The sequence below is a fragment of the Dissoconium aciculare genome, assembly GCF_010015565.1.
Source record: "Dissoconium aciculare CBS 342.82 unplaced genomic scaffold K489scaffold_1, whole genome shotgun sequence".
NCBI classification, from domain to species: Eukaryota; Fungi; Ascomycota; class Dothideomycetes; order Mycosphaerellales; family Dissoconiaceae; genus Dissoconium; species Dissoconium aciculare.
In genome coordinates, this window is record NW_022984951.1 from 761,266 (window position 1) to 785,530 (window position 24,265).

At 51.6% G+C, this 24,265-nt stretch overlaps 8 protein-coding genes across 8 annotated transcripts; 6 read left to right on the top strand and 2 right to left on the bottom strand.

Annotated features, from left to right (window-relative positions):
• Positions 1–835: 835 nt before the first annotated feature.
• K489DRAFT_385833 (uncharacterized protein) lies at positions 836–1,048 on the top strand (the record flags this gene model as incomplete). Its single annotated transcript, XM_033606171.1, has 1 exon — positions 836–1,048. The coding sequence occupies one exon, from the start codon at positions 836–838 to the stop codon at positions 1,046–1,048; it is 213 nt and encodes a 70-aa protein (XP_033464176.1).
• Positions 1,049–1,408: 360 nt separating this feature from the next.
• On the bottom strand, positions 1,409–3,337 carry K489DRAFT_310079 (pyruvate decarboxylase isoenzyme; the record flags this gene model as incomplete). The annotated part of the gene is made up of 3 exons (XM_033600677.1): positions 1,409–1,754; positions 1,814–2,450; positions 2,512–3,337. The coding sequence occupies 3 exons, from the start codon at positions 3,335–3,337 to the stop codon at positions 1,409–1,411; spliced, it is 1,809 nt and encodes a 602-aa protein (XP_033464177.1).
• Positions 3,338–5,752: 2,415 nt separating this feature from the next.
• Positions 5,753–6,512, top strand: K489DRAFT_7739 (uncharacterized protein). Its single transcript, XM_033608911.1, has one exon. The coding sequence runs from the start codon at positions 5,866–5,868 to the stop codon at positions 6,256–6,258; it is 393 nt and encodes a 130-aa protein (XP_033464178.1). The 5' UTR covers positions 5,753–5,865; the 3' UTR covers positions 6,259–6,512.
• A 458-nt stretch (positions 6,513–6,970) lies between these two features.
• K489DRAFT_366332 (uncharacterized protein) lies at positions 6,971–8,551 on the top strand (the record flags this gene model as incomplete). The annotated part of the gene is made up of 1 exon (XM_033602759.1): positions 6,971–8,551. One exon carries the CDS (start codon positions 6,971–6,973, stop codon positions 8,549–8,551), a length of 1,581 nt encoding a protein of 526 aa, XP_033464179.1.
• Positions 8,552–9,552: 1,001 nt separating this feature from the next.
• On the top strand, positions 9,553–11,241 carry K489DRAFT_310047 (uncharacterized protein; the record flags this gene model as incomplete). The annotated part of the gene is made up of 5 exons (XM_033600676.1): positions 9,553–9,661; positions 9,744–9,774; positions 9,835–9,989; positions 10,206–10,948; positions 11,017–11,241. The coding sequence occupies 5 exons, from the start codon at positions 9,553–9,555 to the stop codon at positions 11,239–11,241; spliced, it is 1,263 nt and encodes a 420-aa protein (XP_033464180.1).
• Positions 11,242–13,296: 2,055 nt separating this feature from the next.
• On the top strand, positions 13,297–14,202 carry K489DRAFT_405877 (uncharacterized protein; the record flags this gene model as incomplete). The annotated part of the gene is made up of 1 exon (XM_033607195.1): positions 13,297–14,202. The coding sequence occupies one exon, from the start codon at positions 13,297–13,299 to the stop codon at positions 14,200–14,202; it is 906 nt and encodes a 301-aa protein (XP_033464181.1).
• A 2,749-nt stretch (positions 14,203–16,951) lies between these two features.
• On the top strand, positions 16,952–20,030 carry K489DRAFT_7969 (uncharacterized protein). The gene is made up of 4 exons (XM_033608930.1): positions 16,952–17,267; positions 17,345–18,745; positions 18,857–19,620; positions 19,675–20,030. The coding sequence occupies exons 2-4, from the start codon at positions 17,359–17,361 to the stop codon at positions 19,696–19,698; spliced, it is 2,175 nt and encodes a 724-aa protein (XP_033464182.1). The 5' UTR covers positions 16,952–17,267; positions 17,345–17,358; the 3' UTR covers positions 19,699–20,030.
• Positions 19,904–21,233, bottom strand: K489DRAFT_427556 (uncharacterized protein; the record flags this gene model as incomplete). The annotated part of the gene is made up of 4 exons (XM_033608303.1): positions 19,904–19,991; positions 20,051–20,183; positions 20,243–20,900; positions 20,964–21,233. The coding sequence occupies 4 exons, from the start codon at positions 21,231–21,233 to the stop codon at positions 19,943–19,945; spliced, it is 1,110 nt and encodes a 369-aa protein (XP_033464183.1). The 3' UTR covers positions 19,904–19,942.
• Between the last annotated feature and the right edge of the window lie 3,032 nt (positions 21,234–24,265).

Genomic DNA, 24,265 nt, shown 5'->3' on the forward strand with positions numbered 1-24,265 from the left:
CAAAGCCGTGGCAAACGAAGATTGATCGCCTCAATATGAGATCGCACCCTGTTTGTTGCAGTGACCAAAGTGACCTTGGAAGGTTCGACTGTATGTGACGTATACCTCCGGCAAGAATGCGAAGCTGCGATCTCACAGTCGCATGTTACCGGCGGATGTAATCCGGACTGTGTATGAATCGCCCGCGCGGGCGCCCGTCGTCGTGCTTTAGGGTTGATGTTGGGGCTATCTGCGGGCAATGAGCCTCCTGGAACGTCCAGGTTCGGATGCCGCACGATTGCAGTATGTATTCACATAGACGAAGAGAACGAAATCGTAGACAAACTCGGATTAAGGAGACGCAGCATCTGGCTTTCTTCATGTAACCAAATACCACGCAGCGATCGTTGACATATTGCAATGTGCATATACGGGCTGACATTCACGCGGTGACCTTGTCCGCACGGGCAGTACGTCACCAGTACGAATTGTTTCGGTCAAGCTCCTCGGCGTGCCTTCCTGGATATCATCGACACCCCACCGCATCAGCTTCAATTCTCATCAGGTCCAGTCATCAAGAGCATCGAATCCAGTCGGATAAACGAGCTTTCATCTGATCACCAAGATGTTGGCGAGAACGACCCTTGTCCGCGCCGTGCGCCAATGGACTCCCGCGCGACGCAGCATCCAAACAATCACGCGACCCAGGTTGAACGTGCCCACATACTGCCGAGCAGCCTCGCACATCACGCCTCAGCCATTGCACCGATGGCTGTCCTCCAAGTCGACGGCGGACGAGAAAATCGAGGAGATCACCGAACTCTACGCGACGGCACAGGACGAGTTTGAAATCGCCATGGAGGAGACAGAGAAAGCGACCGTGTACGCCGAGGACGACCGAAAGGCGGCGCGCGAAGAGCTCACCAAGGTCCAAGAGGCATATAAGGCTGTCGTGGACGGCCCCGATCAGCATTTGGCCGAGGAAGTCAAGCGACGGATTGGGCAGCGCATCCGCGAGCTGGAGCAGGGAGTCGCGGCGATGGAGGAGTTGGCCACCCATCACGACTAAACTGGAAATCATTCCCCAATTTGTAGAGAGGGTAGTTGCGCGTTAGGACGCACGACGCCAGACAGTACCGACGAAGTGATAGATGCTCTGTGGGGAGTTGGGTCATCTTAGCATTGCAGTGCAAGCATGTGGCCGCCACCGGCACTTATACAGGTGCTGCAGATTTGGATGGAACAATGACATGGACAGCAAGAACTGAACATTGCACGTGGGGCAAAGGAGAATGGAGCAATCACACGGACTGGTTTCGACGATTCATTAAATTTTGCATTGCGCAGATGATTCAGATAACTGTGCATGGGGCCCGTGAACTGAATATTCGCCGGCTGGCCGGGGCGGCCACGTCGCTGTGTCAGCCTTTCAGTGCCAGATACTTTTACCCTTGGACGCTTGATGCACCTTGAACCCGGCCTCGGTCATCGCGCGGAGATCGGCCTCATCTTTTCGCATGGCGACTTGCGCGCTCAGCCGCCACGGAACATCCACCTTATCCATGATGACCTCAACCACCTGCACCGCCTGCGGCGAGCGTATACATTCCACCCGAAGGACGCTCTCCATCTCAGCTCGCGTGCTGACCCTGTGGAAGTTCTTCGCAGCATCGACTGGAGACATGTTGAAGAATCCTAGCATGTGCTCATAATTGAAGGGGACAACATCATTGTAGCTTTGATGGGCGCCATGAATGATTCGCTCGATGGTGTAGCTGCAGCAAAATGGCATCAGTGATGTGAGAGAACGGAAGAGTGAGGTGCTCTGTCTTACCCCGAGTTGTTGATGATAAATATCACCGGCGCCGTCTTGTGCTTGATCATGTTGCCGATTTCCTGGACCGTGAGCATCAAACTGCCATCCCCGGAGACCAGGATGGTTCGACCCCGAGGCCGGTCGTGAGCAGTGGCCATCTCCCGCAACGCCAGATCAGCCCCAAAAGCCGCCGGGGTCGCAAATCCGATACTGCTGTAGTAATTCTGGGAGATCCAATGTATATTGGATGGGAAGGTCGCACCGGGTATACCGTATTGCGCCGTACCTGATTCGCCGAACAAGACATCGTTTGGTTCGAGAAAGGCCTGCGAGAGGTGATCCCACAGCCAAGCGTGTGTGATGCGAGTAGACTCAGCTTCGTCGTCAACAAAGTCCTGGGGAAGCTCGATTCTCTCAGGGCGCCGCAACCTTGAGCTGTCGAGACCTCGAATCAGGGACTGTAAAAGTTTCTTGATGGGAACGATGATTGGCGCTCGGCCACTGATCACGACCTCATTCGGGTTGACGTATATGTCTACGACGGGGTCGGCAGGACGAGAGAAGCCACCGGTGTTAGTGTCACAGGGAAGACTGCCCATTATGAGCCGGAGATCACTCAACTCCATGGCTGACTTCACGCCGGGCGTTGAAGCATCTGCACTCGTCAGCTGAACGCCTGGTGGTGACGGGCAGAAAGGTTGCTGCGTATTACTGACCTCCGTTACAGACTCCAATATAGTATGAGAGGGTTTCATCGATAATGCCTTTGCCCATGTTCGAGGTGAGGCTAGGGATCTCCATCGCCTCTGCGAGTTGACGACATTCCGAGACAGCATCATGCCGCCGCACCAAGCAGTCAGCGAACAGCGACGGACGCTTGCTCGCATATAGAGCATCCAAAATCGCCGCCGTCGCAAGATCCAAACGCGCCGAATCACATGGCGGTGTCAGATTGACGGGCGTATCGAGAAGCCTTGACGGGACTGGGTGATCTACGAGGTCGGTCGGAAAGAAGATATAGACGGGTCCCGATTTTACAAAACATTCTCGAAGCACGCGGTCAATCTCTCCTGCATGATCTGAAGCCTTGTGGAGCTCGGCGGCGGCAACGCGAAATTTCCGACTCGCATCATTGAACACCTGGTGATCCGGAGCGGTGCCAATGGAATGGTGGATCATCATGCGCTGGGCTTGCATCTCGCGGGATGTCTGACCTACGACGTGGATGACCTTGACCTGTTCCGTCATGGCTCCAGCGATGGCGTTGAGCGCCGACAACTCCCCAACGCCATGGGTGGTTACGACGCAAGCCGCACCGTTCTTGACGCGAGCATAGCCATCCGCAGCGTAGGCCGCATTGAGCTCATTGGTATTGCCTATCCAGTCCAAGCCATCGACATGGTAAATGTGATCCAAAAGAGTCAAGTTGAAGTCTCCAGGCACGCCGAAGATGCTTGAAATGCCGACCTGCTTGATCCTCTCCCATAGATAGCGAGCAAGAGGGATTGTGTGTGGCAGCGTTGCTACTTTCGCTGCCGCCATGTCGCAGTCTCTTCGGAAGAGGCCTGCGAAGTTGTTGCGAAGCTGGCGAGGAGCGGGAGGAAGGCAAACCGCGAGAGATCAACAGACATTTTGACGTCGCGTTTGTGACACACCGACGACTTGTCTTACTCTGCGGTCGTCATTGCCTGCGAGACGGACAGTTGTGAGCCCTGGCCTGTATGGCATCTGCCCAGGTGCGACGAGGACTGCGAGCGCACATGTACTGCTGCGCGAGATGCAGGCGGAGAAGACAGAAGCAAGAGCACCTGTATCGGTTAGAAGCGGTCCACTGTTTTCGGTGAGGGATCGTGCCTCCCAACGATGATCAGTACCTAGGTACCTAGCCTTCCAAGGTTGGTGAGCGTACCTAGGTAGGTAGGACTGATGACGGCCGATATCACCTGCATATCTCTCTCTCGACGTCTCTCTGGTTGCACCGCCTGAACACGAACACGTTGTGCTTCTGCGATGGGTCTTGAGACCATGTTCAGAGGTGCACTGTGATCTATGCTTCCATACGTCAATAGCAATAGCAATGACAATGATACAGTAGATGATGATACGTGTTGTCCTTTGTCGACGTCAATTGATGAGCTCTCTCTCTCTCTCTCTCTCTCTCTCTCTCTCTCTCTCTCCTGCAGGTCGATCATTCCCGAGGTCGATCGCAATTGGGATGGAGAAGCCCGCCGGAGCATTTCTACCCACCTAGGTACCTGGGCAGGTAGACTGCTCCACGGCACCCACCGCGTGGCGAGACACACATTCACAGCCTGTCATGTGCTGTATATGAGAACCAGCTGCGTGACCGGGTGTTCAAATCGAGGTAGGGACCATCATTCTTACTTACGTACCTACCTAGGTAAATATTCTGACTAACGAGTGATGTAGCAGCGGCATCCGGTATGCGCCTGGGTCCTGCACACCAGGCGGAACTTTTACAGTATGTCCTGGAGTGCTTCAGTACCCGCCCGGGTCCCCAAGTAGGAGGCGCAGGAGAATGGCGTGAATGGCTGTCAACATCCGCACCTGGGCATGGACACCTGGGCATGCATGTTCAAACGGCCCGCTAGAAGACTGTTGACCCGCCGGTACGAGGGAGGTCATCATGCCGCCGCCGGAGATGGTTCTCATCATGGGCATTATTGGTGCACACAGATACAGGACATACGAATTTCAGACACCTGTAAACCACTGTTCGGAGGTTTTTCTGGTTCATCCAGGCAATTTCCCTCGCGCGGCATCAAACTTCCCTAGTTCATCGTCTGGGGGGACTCATGACTGTGCGGCGGATGACGGGGACGAGACTATGTGGCCGGTGTTGGCGATGACCATCATGATCGTCTCGCTCGCTCGCAATCTATTTATTATTGATTACTACCAAGGTGATCAAGTAGGTACCTAAGCATGTATTTATTTGATGGTCGGAGATGCCACGTTCCGCCCCGGCTGAACGTTGCCGTTATTCATGACGACTGCACCTGTTGGGTTGATTCATCAGTCGTAGTATACAGAGATACAGGATAGACAGGACAACACTACAGTTTACTTACCACCTAGGTAGACTGTAATAATGCTGGGAGTACTTTACACACACAGTGCCCCTTGCTGGTTGTCGTCCACTCGACAAACTTTATTCGTGGCACTAACGATTCTGACAACCCACTAGCCAATGCAGCCAATGCACACTATCGTCTATCGTCCGTCATTCACCATGCAGGGCCCTGCTGGTTTAATGATGATGATGATGATGATAGCGGACACTGTGGACTGTACCGTATGGTGATGCTAATGGAAAGTCTGCGGTCAAACGACCTTCGATCTGGCGCCAGACTAGAACGCCAACCTTGTGCACCTCAAAGATAGGTTCGATATCTGCCCTTGGTTGGGTTCCGTCAAGGTTACTGATCTGATGATGGTGGTATAATATACTCATGCTGCATCATCTCCATCTACTCCCTCGAACCACGATGTTAACAAATGATGGCGGCTGCAGCGGCAGGATCGGCAGCAGCAGCAGGGATGTGGTGGTTTGCGACGCCCGAAACTGATAGGATTCGTGCATTCCAAGGTTCCCAACTAATACTCCGTAGTGCATTGGACTACAAAAGTCCACGCAAGCCCTGGAGTCGAAGAACCTCCACGCCTGTGGCTTCCAAGGTTCCAAGGGTGTCTTGCTTGCACCTTTCAGAATGGAATCCACGGACACCTGGAGTGCTGGAGATATGGCGACGCCGGACCAATGGCGAGTGCACTGCGCGTGTGCGGCAGGTGACGACTTCGATCGACATTTGCAAGCACACATTGGGCAGCTGAGCACCTAGGCAGGAGGTATGTATCTATCTAATAGGGAGAGAAGACCGTTCTTGGACGGGACCAGACAAGAAAAGGCCGCTGTTTCATGATTTTTGTACAGACGATCGGTGCGCCTACCTATTACTTACTACCTGTGTACCTCCCTACCTAGGTACCCATCCCTTTCCGCCCAGCCTGCCTGCCGTGCGCTGTATGTTGTCTTTTTTTGGTCTCCGATGCGAATTGTGGTCACTTCGATTCATGTACTGTATGTTTCTGTTGTCTCCTTCACCATGGGACCTTTCGAGTATTTCTCTCCCTTTGTTCAGCATCATCATCATCTCTGTCATCGTGATCGGTGGGAGGTAATAAACTCCATCTTTCTATGGTTATATGTGTGGGGTGGATTGTTCCTCCGTCCGTCGCCGACCCCGTATGTTTCACCTTGGGCACAGAGGCACGTCCCGCCGCCATCGACCATGATCCATTCCTGCCACCCGGGCATGAATCACTATGATGATTACTCTCATTACATACATATCAAGGTCATCAACACGGCATGCATCATTACCTACAATAGGTCCCTAGCAGGTAGGGCCATGGGTTCGCATAGTGTTGCCATCCAGTAACTAATTGCACCGGCCAGTCGGTGTCTGCCTTCCCATCCACCATTCATTATTGCATTTGATCCACTGGTGCTATATGTCTAGGGTCCTATTGTCCGGACTGTAGACTGGGGATCCAATAGTGTATGTAGGTAGTCTCCGGACTGGAAACCACAGTAATGAAAACAATAAGACGAAGAATTGATGGTGGTGGGAGAGGGATGGAACGACGCGCGCGCCAATCCGTGCCCTCAGCACGCACCCCCCCTACTACCTAGGTACCTACTACCTACCTACTTACCTACCCAGCATCTCCTCCGTCCATCCACTCCCGGCAAAGCGTTCATTCATGCACAGGACAGTACAGCACGATTTCATCCCTCTCTTTCTTTCGGTCCTCTGCTCTCTCTGTTGGGCCCTGTCTTCACTATCGTGCCGTGCCGATCGACAGCATCCTTTCTCGTACTAGATCAGAGCCAACACAGGACACAATACCAGCGCCACACACATCCTTTTCATCCGCCCTCGTTCCAGCAGCTGCCATCTACTATGCGTTCGTGATCACCTCGCAGGCGTCGTGATCCTCCGTTCTCCGCGCGCCACCATTCAATCCTGATCGAAAGTTTCATTACCCGCGGAAGAAGAGCAGGAGTGCAACAGAGCCTCCAGGGACGGAGGGACCCGGAGCAGAGAAGAGAAAGAGGGAGAGTCAGAGCAACGAGGAGACTAGGAGACTATGACCACTGTCGGCGGGCCATGGTCATATGCTGTTCCGCTGAATGAGTCCAGAGAATCTGCCGACATTTCGAGGACCGCTTCACCTAATCAGCGAGCCTACGGCATCACGTACGAGCCGCAACCGCCCGCAGGCCGTGTTCAGCCACGTCGCAGCGTCGCAGATCTACATTCCGAATCAGAGACGAGCAAAGCCAGAGGAGTCTCGATGCGTGGAGGTCATGCGAGCACCGCTTCGCGAAAGCCGTCGCGGAGCACCTTGAGGGATGGCGCAAAGCGAGACCGCTCGCAGAAGCCTGAGGGTCGGGTCGACGACTCGGCGTGGATCCACCGCGACAAGCTGGCCCAGATTGAAATCCAGGAGATGCAGGAAGCGGGTATCCCGGTGCGTCCACGCCGCTCGATGAGCGCTGATCCTGAAGGTCGTTCACGGCGGACCAGTCGCTCGATGAGCCGCACTGGTCGGCATGCTTCGGAGAGCCATGACGGCAACGAAGTCGGACGCGACGGGGACTATGCCGCTGCGTACCCTGGAACTGAGGAGCTCGAACGCAGTCGCATCTCGAGCATTCCCTCGGCGGTGGAGGATGATTATGCTACCCAGCACGAGGAGCCCTCGGCAGATGCACGACTCCCGGACAGCACCACCGAGGCGCCCTTTCAACGCCAGCATGTCATGCGCCCAAGCACTTCTCGCATCCCTATCGCAGCTACCACCGCGGGCGGTACCGGCCGGGAGTCTCCCAATGACACCCGGACTGCAGGAGCATGGAGCGGCAAGTGGGATGAGCTTCGGAAAGAAAAAGGACGGAGCAACAGCGCGAGCAGCCACGTCCTCCTCGACGATCTGGACACCGGGTGCGCGACTCCCCTGGATCCGCTGGACGCCAAGGCCAAGAGCGACCAGTCGCCGCCCAAACCGCGTACGGCTAAGAAGGTATCTCCCAATGGACGGCAAACCTCGGCAGCGACACGACCAGGGTCGTCTCACAAACCCGGAGCTCGTGCGGTTTCGGCCAAGAGACCCGGTTCGAGTCAACGCCTGTCGGCTTCGTACCCCGAAGGCGAAGCGCCGTGGATCTCCTCCATGTATAAACCCGATCCACGTCTTCCGCCAGATCAACAGATGTTGCCGACCCACGCCAAACGCATGATGCAGGAGATGTGGGAGAAGGAGGGCAAGACGGGCACCGTGTACGATCGCGATTTCAACCTGTTGAATGATCAGGAGCTCCCGGGCCCGAAGCCTTCCGCCGCGCCCGTGTCCGACCAAGACCACCAGAATCAACCGCCACACGGGTCAAACGCGGCAGTGAACGGTCAGACGACATCGCCGGCCTCTGCCGATATCAACTCTTGGCCCTTGACTCCAAAGAGCGACGTCCGAAGCGAAGATGGCAACGCGAGGCCCAGCACGAGCGGTGGATACCGCATCACGCCCTCGATCCCGAACATGCCCGTCATTGAGCGACCGTTGGGCTCTCCCACCAACGCGAACCCTAATCCCGTCCCGCGGATACAGGACCTCCCAGAAAAGGACGAGGCTCAGCCCAAGAAAGGCTGCTGCTGTGTCATGATGTGAGGTGATTCGGGATCGACCATGACCACCGTCAAGTCACTACGGCTATTCTCTGGCTTGGCATTATTGCCAACGACCCGAAGTTCACAACCACAGCAATGTCATCATGTTGTACGGTAAAGGCTCGACACGAGTGCCTACCACACGCGACCTGACAGTCGACGGACACATCACACCTCAGGACGGGCTGTATGTGCACGCACCGACTCGACAGCGATCTGGACGTTGACGATGGCAACGTGAATGCTTACTTGACCTGCGTGGTCACCACCTGCTCCTCCGGCCTCTGGCGGATACACGACCTCATCAACTCGCCGGGAGTCTTGCCAGCTATTTCCCGGACCTCGTCCAGCAATCCATGCCCTCGATCATGGGCCCTCCGCCTTGTCTGTCTTTGCCGCCGCCGGCGGCGCTCACTTTTGCATTCGGCACTCATTTATCCCCATCGGCGTTGTTTTTGGCGTATTACAGCGACGATATCACTCTTGTCTGATCTACGGGTCCTCCCTGTTTTATATGTTTCTATTTCTTGTTACCCTCGTTCGCTGACCGGTTTTTTCTGAAAAAAGGATCTCGCTTGTACATGTCGTTGCCGACTCTGTTGTTCGATTTTCTGATGTGTGTATAGCTCACTCCGTCCAATCCTTGCCGATGCATAGAGCATTCAATATGAAGAACCCCCCATGAAAGCCATTCGTTCTTCTTTGTTCCAAGTGTTTTGACCCCCATCCTCAATCCTTGCTGCATTGGTGGCTTTGTGCCCGTCTCAAATGTACCAGACCGCCTACCTGGACGATCCGGAAGTATCCGCTGGCTGCATTGCGTTGCGCGCTGGGGTATCCTTACTGGCACAGACCGTTTATTCATGCCCAACACTTTACTGTAACGACCATATAAATTGATATTCCACCTGGGCAGCTTGCTACAATGTCCTTGGAGAGGGCCTTGCCATTGACACAATATTGATCATGACGCGGACCGACGCCGACGATGATACGCATCGCATGAAACACATCGGGGAGAGCGGGTCGGACCCGGACTACCTCGACGCGATCAATACGATCATTGATGGACTCAGTCATGAAATGCGCCGGATCTCGCTGGAAATACACGGTAGGTTTTACGATATCCCAAGAGCTGCCGGGCGCCGTGGCGGCAATCCCAGACTAAAGAGCTCTAACCTGCATACCGACAGATAACCCTGAGCTCCAGTACAAGGAATTCCGGTACGCTCGCTTCCTCGCACCGGTGCTCGTTTGGTGGATATAGCTGACGGAGAACGACAGTGCACACGCGACTCTGACAAAGTTCATCGGGACACAAAAGCAATGGCAGGTAACTCCTTCAGCATATGGCATTGAGACGGCGTTCGTAGCGGTGTATGACAGCGGCAAAGCCGGGCCTGTCGTCTCCTTCAATGCCGAATATGACGCTCTGAAAGGTACGATAATGAATGCGTGGAATGTATTTCCGAGTGCTCCCATTTACACGGAATTGCGTTGTGCAGTGATCAAATGGGGACACGAGGCCAACAAGCCATGCTCGTCCTGGAGAACATATTCATTGGCATCGAGAGTGGGACCCTGTTTGATTTGAACATTCGCCTGCGAGAAAAATAGTGAGTCGTACCTAGCGGAACGATGCTAAAATTTCGTAGGTCTCGGACACGCGTGTGGACATAATCTCATCGGGATTGTTTCGCTCGCGGGCGCCCTCGGCACTGCGACGGTGATGCAACGACACAACTTGCCCGGCAAGGTGGTCCTATTCGGAACGCCAGCCGAGGAAGGAGGTGGCGGCAAGATTCGGTTGCTCGAAGCTGGGGCATACCGGGACCACTCCGTCGACATCTCGCTCATCACGCATCCCGGAACTTCGGCAGATTCGGCCCTCACCCGGACAGCAGCCTTCTCCAGTTTCAAGGCCGAGTACTTTGGTAAAGAAGCTCATGCCGCCTTGCGCCCTTGGGATGGGATCAACGCCCTCGATGCGCTCGTCACTGCTTACAATGCCGTGGCCGTTTTGAGACAGCAGACGGCGCCGGGCGACATCATCGAGGCACAGATACTCAACGGAGGGTTGAGGCCGAACATCATTCATGGCTACAGCTCGGGCTTATTCGTCGTCCGCTCCGCATCGCGCGCGCGTCGTGATGCACTCATGTCACGAGTGCTGGCTTGTTTCGATGCAGGAGCCACGGCCACGGGCGCGACGCTGAAGATCACGCACAGGAATGGCTACGATGACCATGTGCCCAACAAAGTCCTGGGTGCGCGCTACCGCAAGGCGTTTCTCGCCTTGGGAGGTCGAATTCCGGTCGAGGCGGTTGACTACGCCACCAATTGGTCATCGGCGTCGACCGATCAGGGCAATCTATCATATGCCATGCCCAGTATCAGTGTAAGTCAGCCATCGTTTGGAAAGGTCAAGAGACAGTCATATGTTGATCCCTTTGGGCCATGTCGCAGCCGTCATTCTGGATCCGGAGTGAGACTCCGGACGGTAAACAGCTCGGTGGACCGCACACGCCCGATTTCGAAAAGGCTGCCAGGACGCCGGAGGCTCATGACCTGGCCCTGCGAGCAGCCAAGGCCCTGGCTGCAACGGCCGTCGATGTCCTGACGCAGCCGGAAATCCTGCGAGCGGTGCAGGAGGAATTCCGATCGATTCGGGAACGTCCTCATCATATGTGAACACCGGACGAAACTGCCAGCAGACAGGATACATGCTCTTGCCGATTCCGAAGGACCGATCGGTGTTTTGACCGCAACCGGAGTGTGACCGGGTTTGACAAGCTAACCTACGAGGATCGCCTTGCGAGGCCATCCGATTGGGGACACGATTTCCCAAGCTCACCTTTAGCTTGATATGCGTTGCACGATCAAAGACATGTACCGATCGAATGAAAAGTTGCCGGCGGGAGAGAGAGAGAGAGAGAAAGAGAGAGCTTTAGCGAACGATGCAGACGACCTTAGAGACGGCCGAAGTCTAAGCAGATGAGTTCGACGAGCTGGTTGGCGACTTGGCCACAGGATGACGCCGCGGACTGGCCTTCAGTCCTTTGTAAAAGATGCTCGCCTAGGTACCTACGAGAAATGAACGGCATGAACGAATCTGTTGTCTACGCCGATGCTGCTGATCATGACCATCGTTGATCCACGGGTGGACAGCCGATCTCGATCATGTCCTGGCAATGATTGTAAGATGTGTCGCTCTCGAACCGTATGTGCGAGGAGCATGGGTGAAATGACGGAGAAGAATGAGAAGAAGAACGCATACGTGGGTACTTATTATTATCTAGTTGGTGAAGCAGCTAGAGCTCAACCTCGGGAGGCATGGGAAAGGTTAACGTCATGTCATGTGGCTGAGGTGATGGCGATTATCCGGTGGTGATGGTGGCTGTGCTGTCCAGGTGGTGGATGGACATTTGTTTTCGCGCCTGCAGCAGTTCCGACGAAACAATACCGACAACGGACTTGTCCCTCTCCCCGGTAGTTTTTCCCCATTCACGGCACATCCAGGTGGGCATCCATCACATACTATCTGCAGTGTAAACACATGACTGCAAGTGCTTTTTTGAACCCCGAGGCCGCCGATACGTGCTGAAACCCGCCATGTCTGCCGAGCGAACAAATGGAGCATGTCCGCACAACTTGGCACCGGGGAGCAGGCCTCACGCACATATACCTAGGTATGCCCACTCAAGTAGCATTCCGTGGATTGATTACCTGGGCATGTGCCCCCCGATGTGCGCTGACAGGCAGGCCTATGCTGTAGATGCTGTAAATGCTGTAAACGCTGTATAAAGTTCAGGGCCAGGGAAGGTCATGACTGGAGAAAGGCCGAAGCACGCCCGCCCGAATGAAGCCTGCCCAGGTGTTCAGACTGATGATTGAGCCTGCCTAGGTAGGTATCTTGGTAGGTACATGTCTGTAGGTAGGGAGGATTCTTGTCTTGTGATAATGACAAGTGCCCTGGCGCCCAAGTGTATCGGCGGCGGATGATGGGTTTGTAGTCATTATGAGTAATAATCACCGTCACCGGTAGTGCCCAGGTCTTAGTACCTACCTACCTATGTCGAAAAGGAGATGGGACGAGAATGAACTTTTGCCTGCAGTCTGTCTGCAGTGTGGGCATACAACAACGCAAAGAGTGCGGCAGGAGTGTGTAGGTGGAAGGAGAAAAGAGGGGCAAATTGGAGAGGAACGTGGGTTGAGTCCCTCCAGGGCTAGTGATCAGAATCATAGCACAGCCACATCCCCCGATGACGTGGAACGTTACCTGGGTAGGTAGGTATTCAATAACAATCCAGGTCGAATCCTCCCAAAGTCCCTCACCCCGTGTGCAATCCGCATGTGCCGTATGTACTGTTATAATAAATGAATAACAATAATAATGACAACAATAATGATCATCAAATACACAATTACATATCATCCTGGAATATGTTCTAGATCGGGATCATTCTTATGGTACCATATACTACTGTTATAGTCGAGTCGTAGGAGCTGGCGCATGCATCTCCAGTGTATATATATCCAATCCTCTTCCTACCTCCCTCCCTCACATCCACTTCCAAATAGCCTGAGAGCTGTTCCCGCCTTTTCACCATCATCATCAGACTTCTCCTCCCTGCTGCTCCTCTGAATCCTACCTACCTACCTACCTACCAACCATCCATCCATCTCCTTCTCCTTCTTCTCCTTCGTCTCCTCCTTCCTCGACCGATTCACCCACCACTCACAACCATGGCCGATTACGCCCCTCCCACCGGTCCTCCTCCTCCCAAAGTCCCTGCCGGTTGGAAGGCTGTCTTCAATTCCGAGTACAAGGAGTGGTTCTACGTCAACACCTACACCAAGACGTCGCAATGGGACAAGCCCACCGAGCCCGTCTACCCTCCTGGTGAGGCCCCTCCGAGCGGCGCACCGCCCGGCTACGATCACTCGGCCAGCAAACCGGCGGGTCCCGAGAAGAGCAACGCCGGAGTCAGTGGCGGCGGCGACGAAGCCCTGGCTCGCAAGTTACAGGCCGAGGAGGAGGCCAAAGCCGGAGCGGCCGCCACCACCAGCACCCGTGGCGCATCCGACAGCTACTACCAAGGCGGCGGCGGCGCTCAAAACCAATCCTTTGGACAGCAGACCAACCCTGGCAGCTCGGGGCAAAACAACACTTCGACCTACGGTCAAAACCAATCCAGCTCCACCTCGCAGTCTGGCGATCAGAAACGAGGCTTCTTCAGCAAGCTGACGGACAAGCTGGGCGGAGCCGGTCAGCCCTCCCGCCCACCGCAGCAGCAATATGGAGGAGGTTACCCTTCTCAGGGATACCCTCCGCAACAGCAACACTACGGCCAGTCGTATGGACAGCAGCATAGCTACCCGCCGCAACAGGGCTACGGCGGCTACCCGCCTCAGCAAGGTTATCCACCACAGCAAGGCTACTACCCTCCTCAGGGTGGCTATCAACAGCAGCCTCATGGGCGCCAAGGCGGCGGCGGTATGGGCGCTGGCGGCATGATGCTCGGAGCCGGTGCCGGTCTTGTTGGTGGCGCATTGTTGATGAATGCCATCGATGATCACCAAGAAGAAGCATATGAAGAGGGCTACGACGCCGGCCAAGACGATGGCGGCGACTTCGGCGGAGATGAATAAGCGGACTTTCCTTCGTCCGTTACGGGATCCATCAGCATCGCCGAAGGGGAAATAGACATCTTTGGATGGCGAAGAGCACCACAACAGCGGCAATCAGTGTAGTCAGCGATGCGTTCACAAGCTGGAGCAGAGATGGTGTCTATGACGGAATGAGACTGACGAGACAGCCGGCAGTCATGGATGGCGTGCGGAGGGTTTTCGCGCGTCCAGTTCCCTCTTTGTGCAGAAAGTCGTGTTTGACAATGGGTAGCGTCCAGGTACATTAGAGAGATCGATACCACATTTTTGGGTTTAGAAAGCGTCTGTCGGGTGCTATCATTAATGTTACATTGATGAACGACATTTCCGCGTGGAGGTTCCACTTCGGCGACACGCCTGGGAGACAAGGGCACGACGATAATCTAAAGTAGTATGGCCACGTTCTTCGGACACGGTTCGACCGCCCGACATGAAGTTTGGTAGGGAAATGTCCACATCGGAGAAGACGATCCGCAATCTGGTCATCGTCGGCTCGATGCGCGAAGACAGCGTCCACCATGCGATAGGATGAGTGTACTGTTACCCGCACATGTGTGAGTACCGCACTACAGTCCAGGTCGCGAGCGAATGTTACCTAGATACTGTAATAATGAGAATGGAAGAATGGGAGAACGGCACGATGGATCACGTCACTGCCATGTCCAGTCCACACTCACCACTCCCGTTCCGCCCTGAAGTCCGAGTGCGTCAGCTCCGCGCGTTCCCACTGGATGAGGAAATGTCAAGGGATGCTCGGTCGTCCAGAATGCATGGGTGTCAACAGCGCTAGATGGGGGCCCGGGAGTGTGCCACCCAATCTGTTGCGTTTGCCGACACAGCTCCGACACCAGCACCGACAAAGTCACTAACACCAGACGAACTGAACAAGACATCGTCACCTGGACGGCTGGGTCGCTCGTGTTGTTTTCCTCTCGAATCACCCACCAGCCGCCGACCATTGCGCGCGCGCGTACTCAGCTCCCGCTATCGTTCTCGTCGTCCACAGGCTCCTGAGGACTCTGTGTCTCAGCATCGTCGTTGCTGCCGTCTTGACAGAAACAATCCCGCCTTGTCGGCTTGCACGTCGGCGCATGTGCGCTGGGCACCACCGCAGCACATCAACAGACCCTTTCGAGCCGTCCAGCTCGCATCCGGTCTCTCGTCCGACCACGAACGTCCGCCTCCGCCTCCGTCGGTGAAGCATTGCACACCAAGAGCAGCACGGCAAACATGTCGGCATCAACAGGCGACCAAAACCACCCGGTCCTCAATCTGACTGCGGAGGAGAAGCGCGTATATGGATCACTCTTTTCGCAGGCAGATCGGGAGCAGCTGGGTGTCGTCACCGGCGAGAACGCCGTCACATTCTTTGAACGTACGAGGGTGTCGCCGAACGTCTTGGGCGAGATCTGGCAGATTGCCGACCAGGAAAACCGTGGGCTGCTCACCAAGCCAGGCTTTTGCATCGTCCTGCGCCTGATCGGACACTATCAGGCCGGTCGCGAGCCGAGCCTGGAGCTCGCCTTCAAACCGGCCCCGATGCCTCGATTCGACGCCGGTGGTCCGCTCGGAGGCCCGATGCCAACAGTAGCACCCGCGCCCACCAGCCCAGCTGGCCAAGCAGCATTCGCGCCTAACGTCCTCCAACCACAACTCTCGGGCACTCCACCGATCCGGGTGCCCCCGTTGGATGCGCAGAAGAGCCAGCAATTCGCTTCGCTGTTCGAGCGCTCGAGTACGCAGAACGGCCTCATCGACGGCGCCACGGCCAAGGCCATATTCGAAAGAGCAGGGTTACCCAACGAAGTGCTGGGCCGGATATGGAACCTATCGGACCGCGAACAAAAGGGCGCGCTGGACGCCACCGAGTTCATCGTAGCCATGCACCTTCTGACGAGCATCAAATCTCGCGCCATGCCGGCCCTGCCTGCGACACTGCCGCAAGGGCTCTACGAGGCCGCTGCGCGGCGAGGCCTACCGCCCCCAGGCCGACCGATCGCGGCACCGGGTGCCATCCCACGGCAATTGACTGGGAATTCGACGGGAACACTGCCTCGCACCCAGAGCCCGCTGGTCCGCTCCCCTGGCCCTGCGGCGGTCCCAATCGCGCAGGCGTCTGCTGCGGCATGGCTGGTTACGCCAGCAGAAAAGGCCAAATACGACCAATTCTTCACTTCCATCGACGTCACAGGTCAAGGTACCATCTCGGGCGAGCAGGCGGTCTCCTTCTTCTCCGACTCTCGACTGCCCGAGGACACTCTGGCCCAGATCTGGGATCTGGCCGACATCAACAGCGAAGGTCATCTCAACCGCGAAGAGTTTGCCGTAGCCATGTATCTGATCCGTCAACAAAGAGCGCCCAATGCTGGCCCTCTGCCGGCATTCCTACCGCCAGCCCTGACGCCGCCGAGTATGCGAAAGTCGCAGCAGCCAACCCTGCCACAAACGCAGCTGCCGCCTGCTGCTCCGCCGGTCTTCGACTCGGCGCCGTCGAACTTGCCCAAGTCGGCCGCCGATGACTTGTTCGGGCTGGACGAACCCGCCGTGGAGAGATCAGACGTGCAGCCCGCTCTGTTGCCCACCAATCACACGGGAACGTCGACATCAAATGATCCTTTCAGGACTAATCAGCTGACAAGCCCGGGCAGTCCTCAGCGATCGCAAAATACAGGCCCGTCGGCGACTAGCGCTTTCAAACCTTTCACGCCCACCTCTGCGTTCGGAGCCAGCCTTGCTCAGCAGACCACAGGCGGCTCTGCGATGTCCAGCCAGGCTACGGGTACGCCTCGGGGGCAACAACGGTCCGCGGCTCCGCCGGTCGCCCGTGCCACAGACGACCTCCTGGGCGACAGCGACGTTCAAAACCAGGAGAGTAGCAGTTTCACCAATGACACGACCGAGCTGGCGAACATGAGTAATCAGATCGGCAATCTCCGCGGGCAAATGGAACAGACTCAGACCAAAAAGTCGACCACGCAAGCAGAACTCGCAGCTGCGAACGCGCAGAAGAGTGACCTGGAGATCCGCTTGAAGCAATTCCGTCAGCAGTACGAACATGAGGTCCGCCTGGTCAAGGATATGGAAACCCAGCTGACGGCTTCGCGCGAGAGTTCAAAGCAATTAGGTCAAGAGCTTGCGATGCTGGAGGGTTCCTACCAAGATCTGCAGACCCGCCGCGAATCAACCTCTCAGGCATTGCAGGCAGACCAACGCGAGAACACCGATCTCAAAGCACGCATCTCGCACCTCAACGCCGAGGTCGCCAGATTGAAGACCGAGGTCGAGAAGATGAAACTCGATGCGAGGCAGCAGAAGGGTCTCGTGAGCATAAACAAGAAGCAAATCGCCACCAACGAGAACGAGCGAGATCGTCTCCAGAAGGAACGGGAGGATCTTGAGAAGCAAGCGCAAGCCGCTGCCGAACAATCTCGCGCCGTGACCTCGCCCGATATCAGCGCTCCCGCCACCACAGCAGTGCCGCTGGCAAGCCCCGCAGAATCGCTCAGCACCACCAACCCGTTCGCCCGCAAGGCCGGACTCGAGGCCGGCAATGAGCGTGCATCAAGCCCATTCACGCCCTTGTCAACTGGTTCCGCATCGGCGGCGAGCGCCTTCGATGCATTGTTCGGCCCGGCATCGACCGCGAACGCGGAGTCGGACCGGACGAAGCTGAGCAACGGTTCACCCCCAGTGACGACCTTTGGCCGCGCATCCACATCGACGGCCGATGATTTCACTCTTCCGGACTCGAAGCGGAATGACCCGAATGCTGGTGAGCCGACCCTCCCCGCGACACCGCCATCGGCTGACCGGGTGAAGGACGGACAGTATCCGATTGACGCATCGTCGCCCCCACCTCCGCCGGAGGGTAGACAATTCACGGCGTCCCAACTTCCCATCATCAATCTCGAGCACAAAGCTCATGACAGTGAGACTCGTTCAACACACGTGATGCCTCCAGCCAGCCGGGCAGGCGAGCCAGACAACTCCTCCGAATTCACCCCCACACCGGGTACCATTTTCGGATCCGGAAACGGCGCCGAAGTCATGCCGGGCGCCTTTCCCGCCGCCCCAGCCTCGGGACCTCCTACTTCTGTGGGTCGCCCTCAGTCCGCCAAGGATGACTTCGATGCTGCCTTTGCGGATTTTGAAGAGGACCAGCAATCACGTGCGTTGGCTTCTAGCTCGAATCTGGGCCCAAATCATAATGCGTCTGGCTCCAGTAGATCCGCCCCCGAGTTCCCTCCTATTCAAACTTTGGAGCACGACGACGAGGACGACGATAGCAGCGATGATGAGGACGATGACGACGACGACGCCGAAAACAAGGTACACACGGGCTTCGAAGATGATTTCTCCTCAGCCTCTGCTGCCAAGGGCGCTGTTGCTGGATCAGGTACAGCCCCGGCCACGTCGAACACTATCGCCGCTCCTGTCCCAGAAGCACCGGCGACACCGCTACCAGCAGTCGATGCGCAGCGTTCACCGCCGACCTATGAGGAGAGCCATCAACCCAGTCACGGCGGCAAAGGCAACGCCGCGCACTCGAACCAGGTTCCGCCCGAATTTGACGGTCTGCTACCATCGAGGGAAGATCCAACCTCGGGAGACTCGCCCGCGACGCAGATGCCTCCAGGGAGTGCCGTCTCAGCCACCCGAGATGCCGTTGAATTCAGCAATGCTGGTCCTTCCGCTTCTGATGTCGAACGCTCTCTGGTTGCTCCTTCGCGGACGAACACTGTCGATGTCTTCCATGACGCATCTAGCCGGCCCATAAGTGGCGCAACGGAGACCAGAGCAGTCACCGACGGGGACCAGGCCAGCACAAACACAGACATTCTGGATGAATTCGACGACTTCGCAGATCTGGCAGAAGCGAAGGAGGTCGACAAGAGCGCCAGCAACGACATCGACTTCGGTTTTGACAGAGCTGAGACAGCAGAGTTCAATCCAGTCTTCGATTCGCCTGCCGCTAGCACGACGAACACGGTCGTCTCTTCGTATCCTACGCCTGTCGCCTCTTCCCGATCGACTGGAGCACAGGAAAACTCTACAGGCGGGCTCCTCCCATCCAAGCCGGCGGTGCGTGCATTGGACTACGCAAGCAATGGTGGCAGTGATGAGCAGAGCTCGAAAGCATCGCAGCATGACTGGGACTCGATTTTTGCAGGGCTGGACAACACCAAATCAATCGACCTCTCAAGCGATCCCTGGTCATCTGGGGGATCGTCAGCAGGCAAACCCGCGCCCGGCGTGTCCCAGACAAAACCTCAATACGGGACCGCCATCACTCCTGGCACCGAGCATGACGATCCCATTTTGAAGAGATTGACCGGGATGGGCTACCCGAGGAAAGCAGCGTTGGATGCACTCGAACAGTATGATTATGACATCAACAAGGTATGCACAACTTGATTTCATGTGTCACGGACAGAGATGCTGACAAGATCACAGGCTGTAGACCACCTGTCGGGCTAGACTGGGCCCAAGGCATAGCAATGCGATGTATAAACTTTCAGATTTAGATGCTGTCATTTCTTTCCACTATCCTCTATAATTTTTGTTCAGAATCAATGCTACCGAAGTGCTTGGTTCGTTGGGCCATCCGAATTGCGACAGCCACATTGTATCCTTGGCCGACACGCCGCGTATTGAAAATCGTGAGCTCTGACCATCACCGCCCCGGAGCTTGAAAAGGGGCCCGGACCCAAGCCATGATGCCCTATTCCACTTTTTCGAAAACGAAGAGCGCTTCGTCTTTACCAGCGAAACTGTATAGCTTGTCAGCGGTGATCTGTTGATCCTCGGTAGATGGGTGTGTAGAGATTACCTTGGCAATGGAACTTGAGCCACTTTCTCCCAGCCGGGCATCTCTTGCTCGAACCATTCCGCAATGGTCACCGAGGCGAACGCCGTGAAGCCATTTGAGTTCTGTGAGCCAGCACAAATAACGGTCCTGCCCTCTGAATACGTGTCAGTCACGGCACAAATGAAGGTGCTGCCGACAACCACAGCTACTCACTATATGCGAGGATGGTTTTCGCCGTGAAGTCATGCCCGACAGAAGGATATATCAAGAGCATGACAGCATTCTTCCCGCCATCATTCGTCGCCAACCACTGCGGACCGTCAGCCTCGACAGTGTCGTCGATCCACATCGTCCTCCATTCGCTGACTCCGTTGTCGATGGCGACCACCTCCAGCTGTTGCTTGGCGGTTGTGGGTCTGATATGGCGTAGCATGTAAGTCCAGTACCCGTTGCCGCTTCCTATATCTAGGATCCTCCGGTCGGAGGCGATCTGGTCAATGGTAGACAAAGCCTCATACGACGGAACTGCGCATCCGAAATGGTGATACAAGACGGGGAGAATCGCATGGCTGAACTTCACGTTCGCCGTGTGTGGCTCGGGGCCTGACCACCCGAGCACCTGATTCGACCAGGCCCAGAAGTCAAAATATGGATTCACGTGAGCTTTGTTCCTTGCGATTGTGAGATCGGCATATCGTCCTGGGGTCTGGCCAAAGGGATGGAAGAGAGCGCCGAGATGCTGTGCAACGGCCGCCCTCACGGAGCCCTTCTTCGCGTTGGAAGCGAAGCCCATAAGCAGACGGCTCGTACTTGTGGAGGGACGGAAAATTGCCGTGTATGCTTCGATGTCCGCCGCGGTTGGCAGTGATTTCTATAGCACTGGTCTTAGTACAAGTTCCGTACACGGCCGAAGCACTCGGGGCAGTCGGCAGACCTTTTCAAGCTCAGCATCTCGATACCAGGCGTGAAAGCCCTTCTGCGCGCCTACTTCCAGGTAGCTTTGTGCTTGCGACAGAGTCACTTCAGCAGCAGCTCGGTAGATGTAACCATCTTGAGGCGCAAGACCGAAGGTGTAGGCAATACACGCTTGGAAGTGGTTACCATCGGGCGCAGATATAGTTCCTGCCCTCCATGCCTCGAAATATCGATCGGGTACGAACGTCGTCGATCCCTCGGTTCGTGCTGCTCGCGATACTGAAGGCATAGATTGTTTATAGCTCTCTGCTGTTAACACAACTGTTCAGCGTCGTACGACACGATTTACTGATTCTGATGATGTATAGGGCCATTGAGTAAATTTCGTCCTTAATAAGTTCCGAGAAAGGTAATATATTAAGGCTTATAGACCGAAGCAGTAATAGACATATAGTTAGAAATATTTCTATAAGGTATTTTATAGAAAATTTAAGAAGTTTCACTAATTACTAATAAAATTTCTAAATATTATACTACTTAATATATGAAATCTAAATCTAATAATTAATTTTTTTATTATAAATTTTATAAATTCTATTTACTTATTACTAATATAATAATTATAAAGATCTATTAAATATCTAAATCTACTAATCTTATTAGTAAAAAGCGAAATATTAAATAAAGTCTCTCTTAATTTTTTATATATTATAATTTAATATAATTATATTAGATTATTTTAATTTATAAATACTAAAAGGTAATTATTTAAAATTATAATTAAAAAGATTAAAAAGTATAATAAGTATAATATCTTATAGAAAGATATTAAGAACCTATAAAAAAGTATAATAAGTATAATATCTTATAGAAATATATTAAGAACCTATAAAAGTTAATTTCTTATATTTTATAATCTTAATTCTTAAGATTTCTTTCTAGGTAGCTATAAAGCTTTTCTTATTTACTTATAATTTTACTACTTAATTTACTAGAGTAATCTTTTCTAATTAAAATATTTATTTTAAGTATTAAGTAGTATAGATCCTAATAATAAGTAATAATTAATTAAATAGAGCGCTTTAATTCTAAAGAAATATCTAACTTACTCTATAAAGACTTAATAAAACCTATAGAGTACTTAAAATTAGTTTAAGCTTTTAGAAGAACTAAGTAGAAAGAAAAGATATTATATTTTATTAGTTTAGGTAGTAAATAATAGGCAATTATGCTCTAAAGAAAAAGTATTTAAAGTAAGTTATTAATTAAAATCTAGTAAAAGAATAAAACTATAGGAATATTAATTAGTATTTTATATATTATGCTTTTAGCGTTTTAATAGTATAGTACTTAGAGATTTAGACTAGTAATCTTTATAGTATATATATTTTAGTACCCTCTAAATATAGATAAAGGGTCAACCTCGTTACTAATAGCTATACTTACCTATAATTACGACTAATTAAGGTAGCTTAGATAGTCGTAATTACTATATTTAGCGGAGTTAGGCTATATATTACGTCGAAAGATATGTAGTTACTTCGTTCGAATAATTACCTTTTTTGTATAATACGTCGTAGCTATATAATAATATAGCTATACTTTAGAGCTCTAGCCTAATATACTAGTAGATTCTATTTAGTAACTAATATCCCTTTTATTCTATAGACTCTAAACTTTTAGACTATAAAGGCCTTTTTAAAGTAAATAGATAGGCCTTTTTAAATATAGAGATATCGAAGTTATAATTTTAGTTTTCTAGGAAATACTTATTTATATATTCTAGTACTAAGTATTATTAAAAGTAATAATTATTCTAATTCTCCTATTCTAAGAAAATAATTCTCTAGACCTTTCTAAGGTAAATAATTAGACATCTATAGAGGTAGAGATATCTTAATTGATAGATTAGGATACACTAGATCTGAAAAGTAATTTCTAAATTTAAGTTTAAGAAAAGCTTATATATTTTACCTCATACTAATATAGTACTTGTATTATCTAATACTTAGTATAGTCCTAGACTAGTACTATTACTAGTCTATTACTATTTAAGCTTCTAAATTTGAGGACTTTTAGGACTTTTAGGTATAGAACTCAAGAAGTCTCTTAAAACACTTTTAAGTATTTTCTTATAGATTATATCTATATTTTTTACTCGACTTCAGTACTTATTCTAAATATGGATCTTTATACTCTAGAAATAGTCTAGACTAGAGAGTATATAGTTCCTAACTTTATAAAGTAAAGTATTTTTTTCTATATCCTAAACTTTAAATAAGATAAGAGTAGATATACTACTATTCTCTTTAGTAATCTATACTAGTAGATTTTACTCTTTATTTGCTTTAATTAAGATAAGTAGGTATTTAGGTAGCTATATCCTATATTTAGCTAATAGAATATACTTACTACTTTTCTTCTTTAGCTATATATAAATTCATTTATACTTTTAAGATATACTTATCTATTCTTCTATATATAGCTTTTTAAATTTGTACTAAGTTTTATACTATCTAAGTTTATTTCCTAGTCTATTTAAATTAGCTATTTAAAATAGTTTTACTTCTTATTTTATAGTAATATCTTCTAGAATTAACTTAAGAAAGTTACTATAAATAGTAGTTCTTATATTTATATTAGAGTAATTCTTTTACTAATAAAAAACTAATAAGTAAATAATATATAGAATATAGAATATTAGATTTAGATACTAATTAAGTATACTATTTATTTAAAAAGAAAGTATTTATATAATTATAAGTTCTCTACTTTATAGAATATCTTCTATACAACTTAGATAGTTATAGTTATAATAGGTATAGTTATTAATAATAAGAGTAGCGTTTTACTTCTTTTAATAAGTATTACAAAATATATAGTTATATCTAGTATTCTTTAGTAGTAGCTATACTACTATCTATATTAATTCTGATTTAGTAATATCTATCTAAAATAGAGAGTATAATATTCTATATTTTATTAAGTTTATTAAATAAGACTTTTATTATTAGTATATTCTATTAATATATTCTAACATTTTATATAAGTATTATCTCGTACTATTATTTTCTTAGTATTTCTACTTTTCTAAGGATTTAAGGTTTTAATAGTATAAGTACTAAATTATCTTAAAAGTAAAAAAGACTTTCTCTACTTTTATACTAAGTCTTAGTATATAAAGCTAATTACTAATAGCTTTTCTTAATATTTCCTATAATTTCCTTAATAATAAAAACATATTATTTTATACTATAGACTATATACTATATTGTTTTTCTAGTACTATATAGTAAGAAGGTAATTTCGATAAGTTTAGTA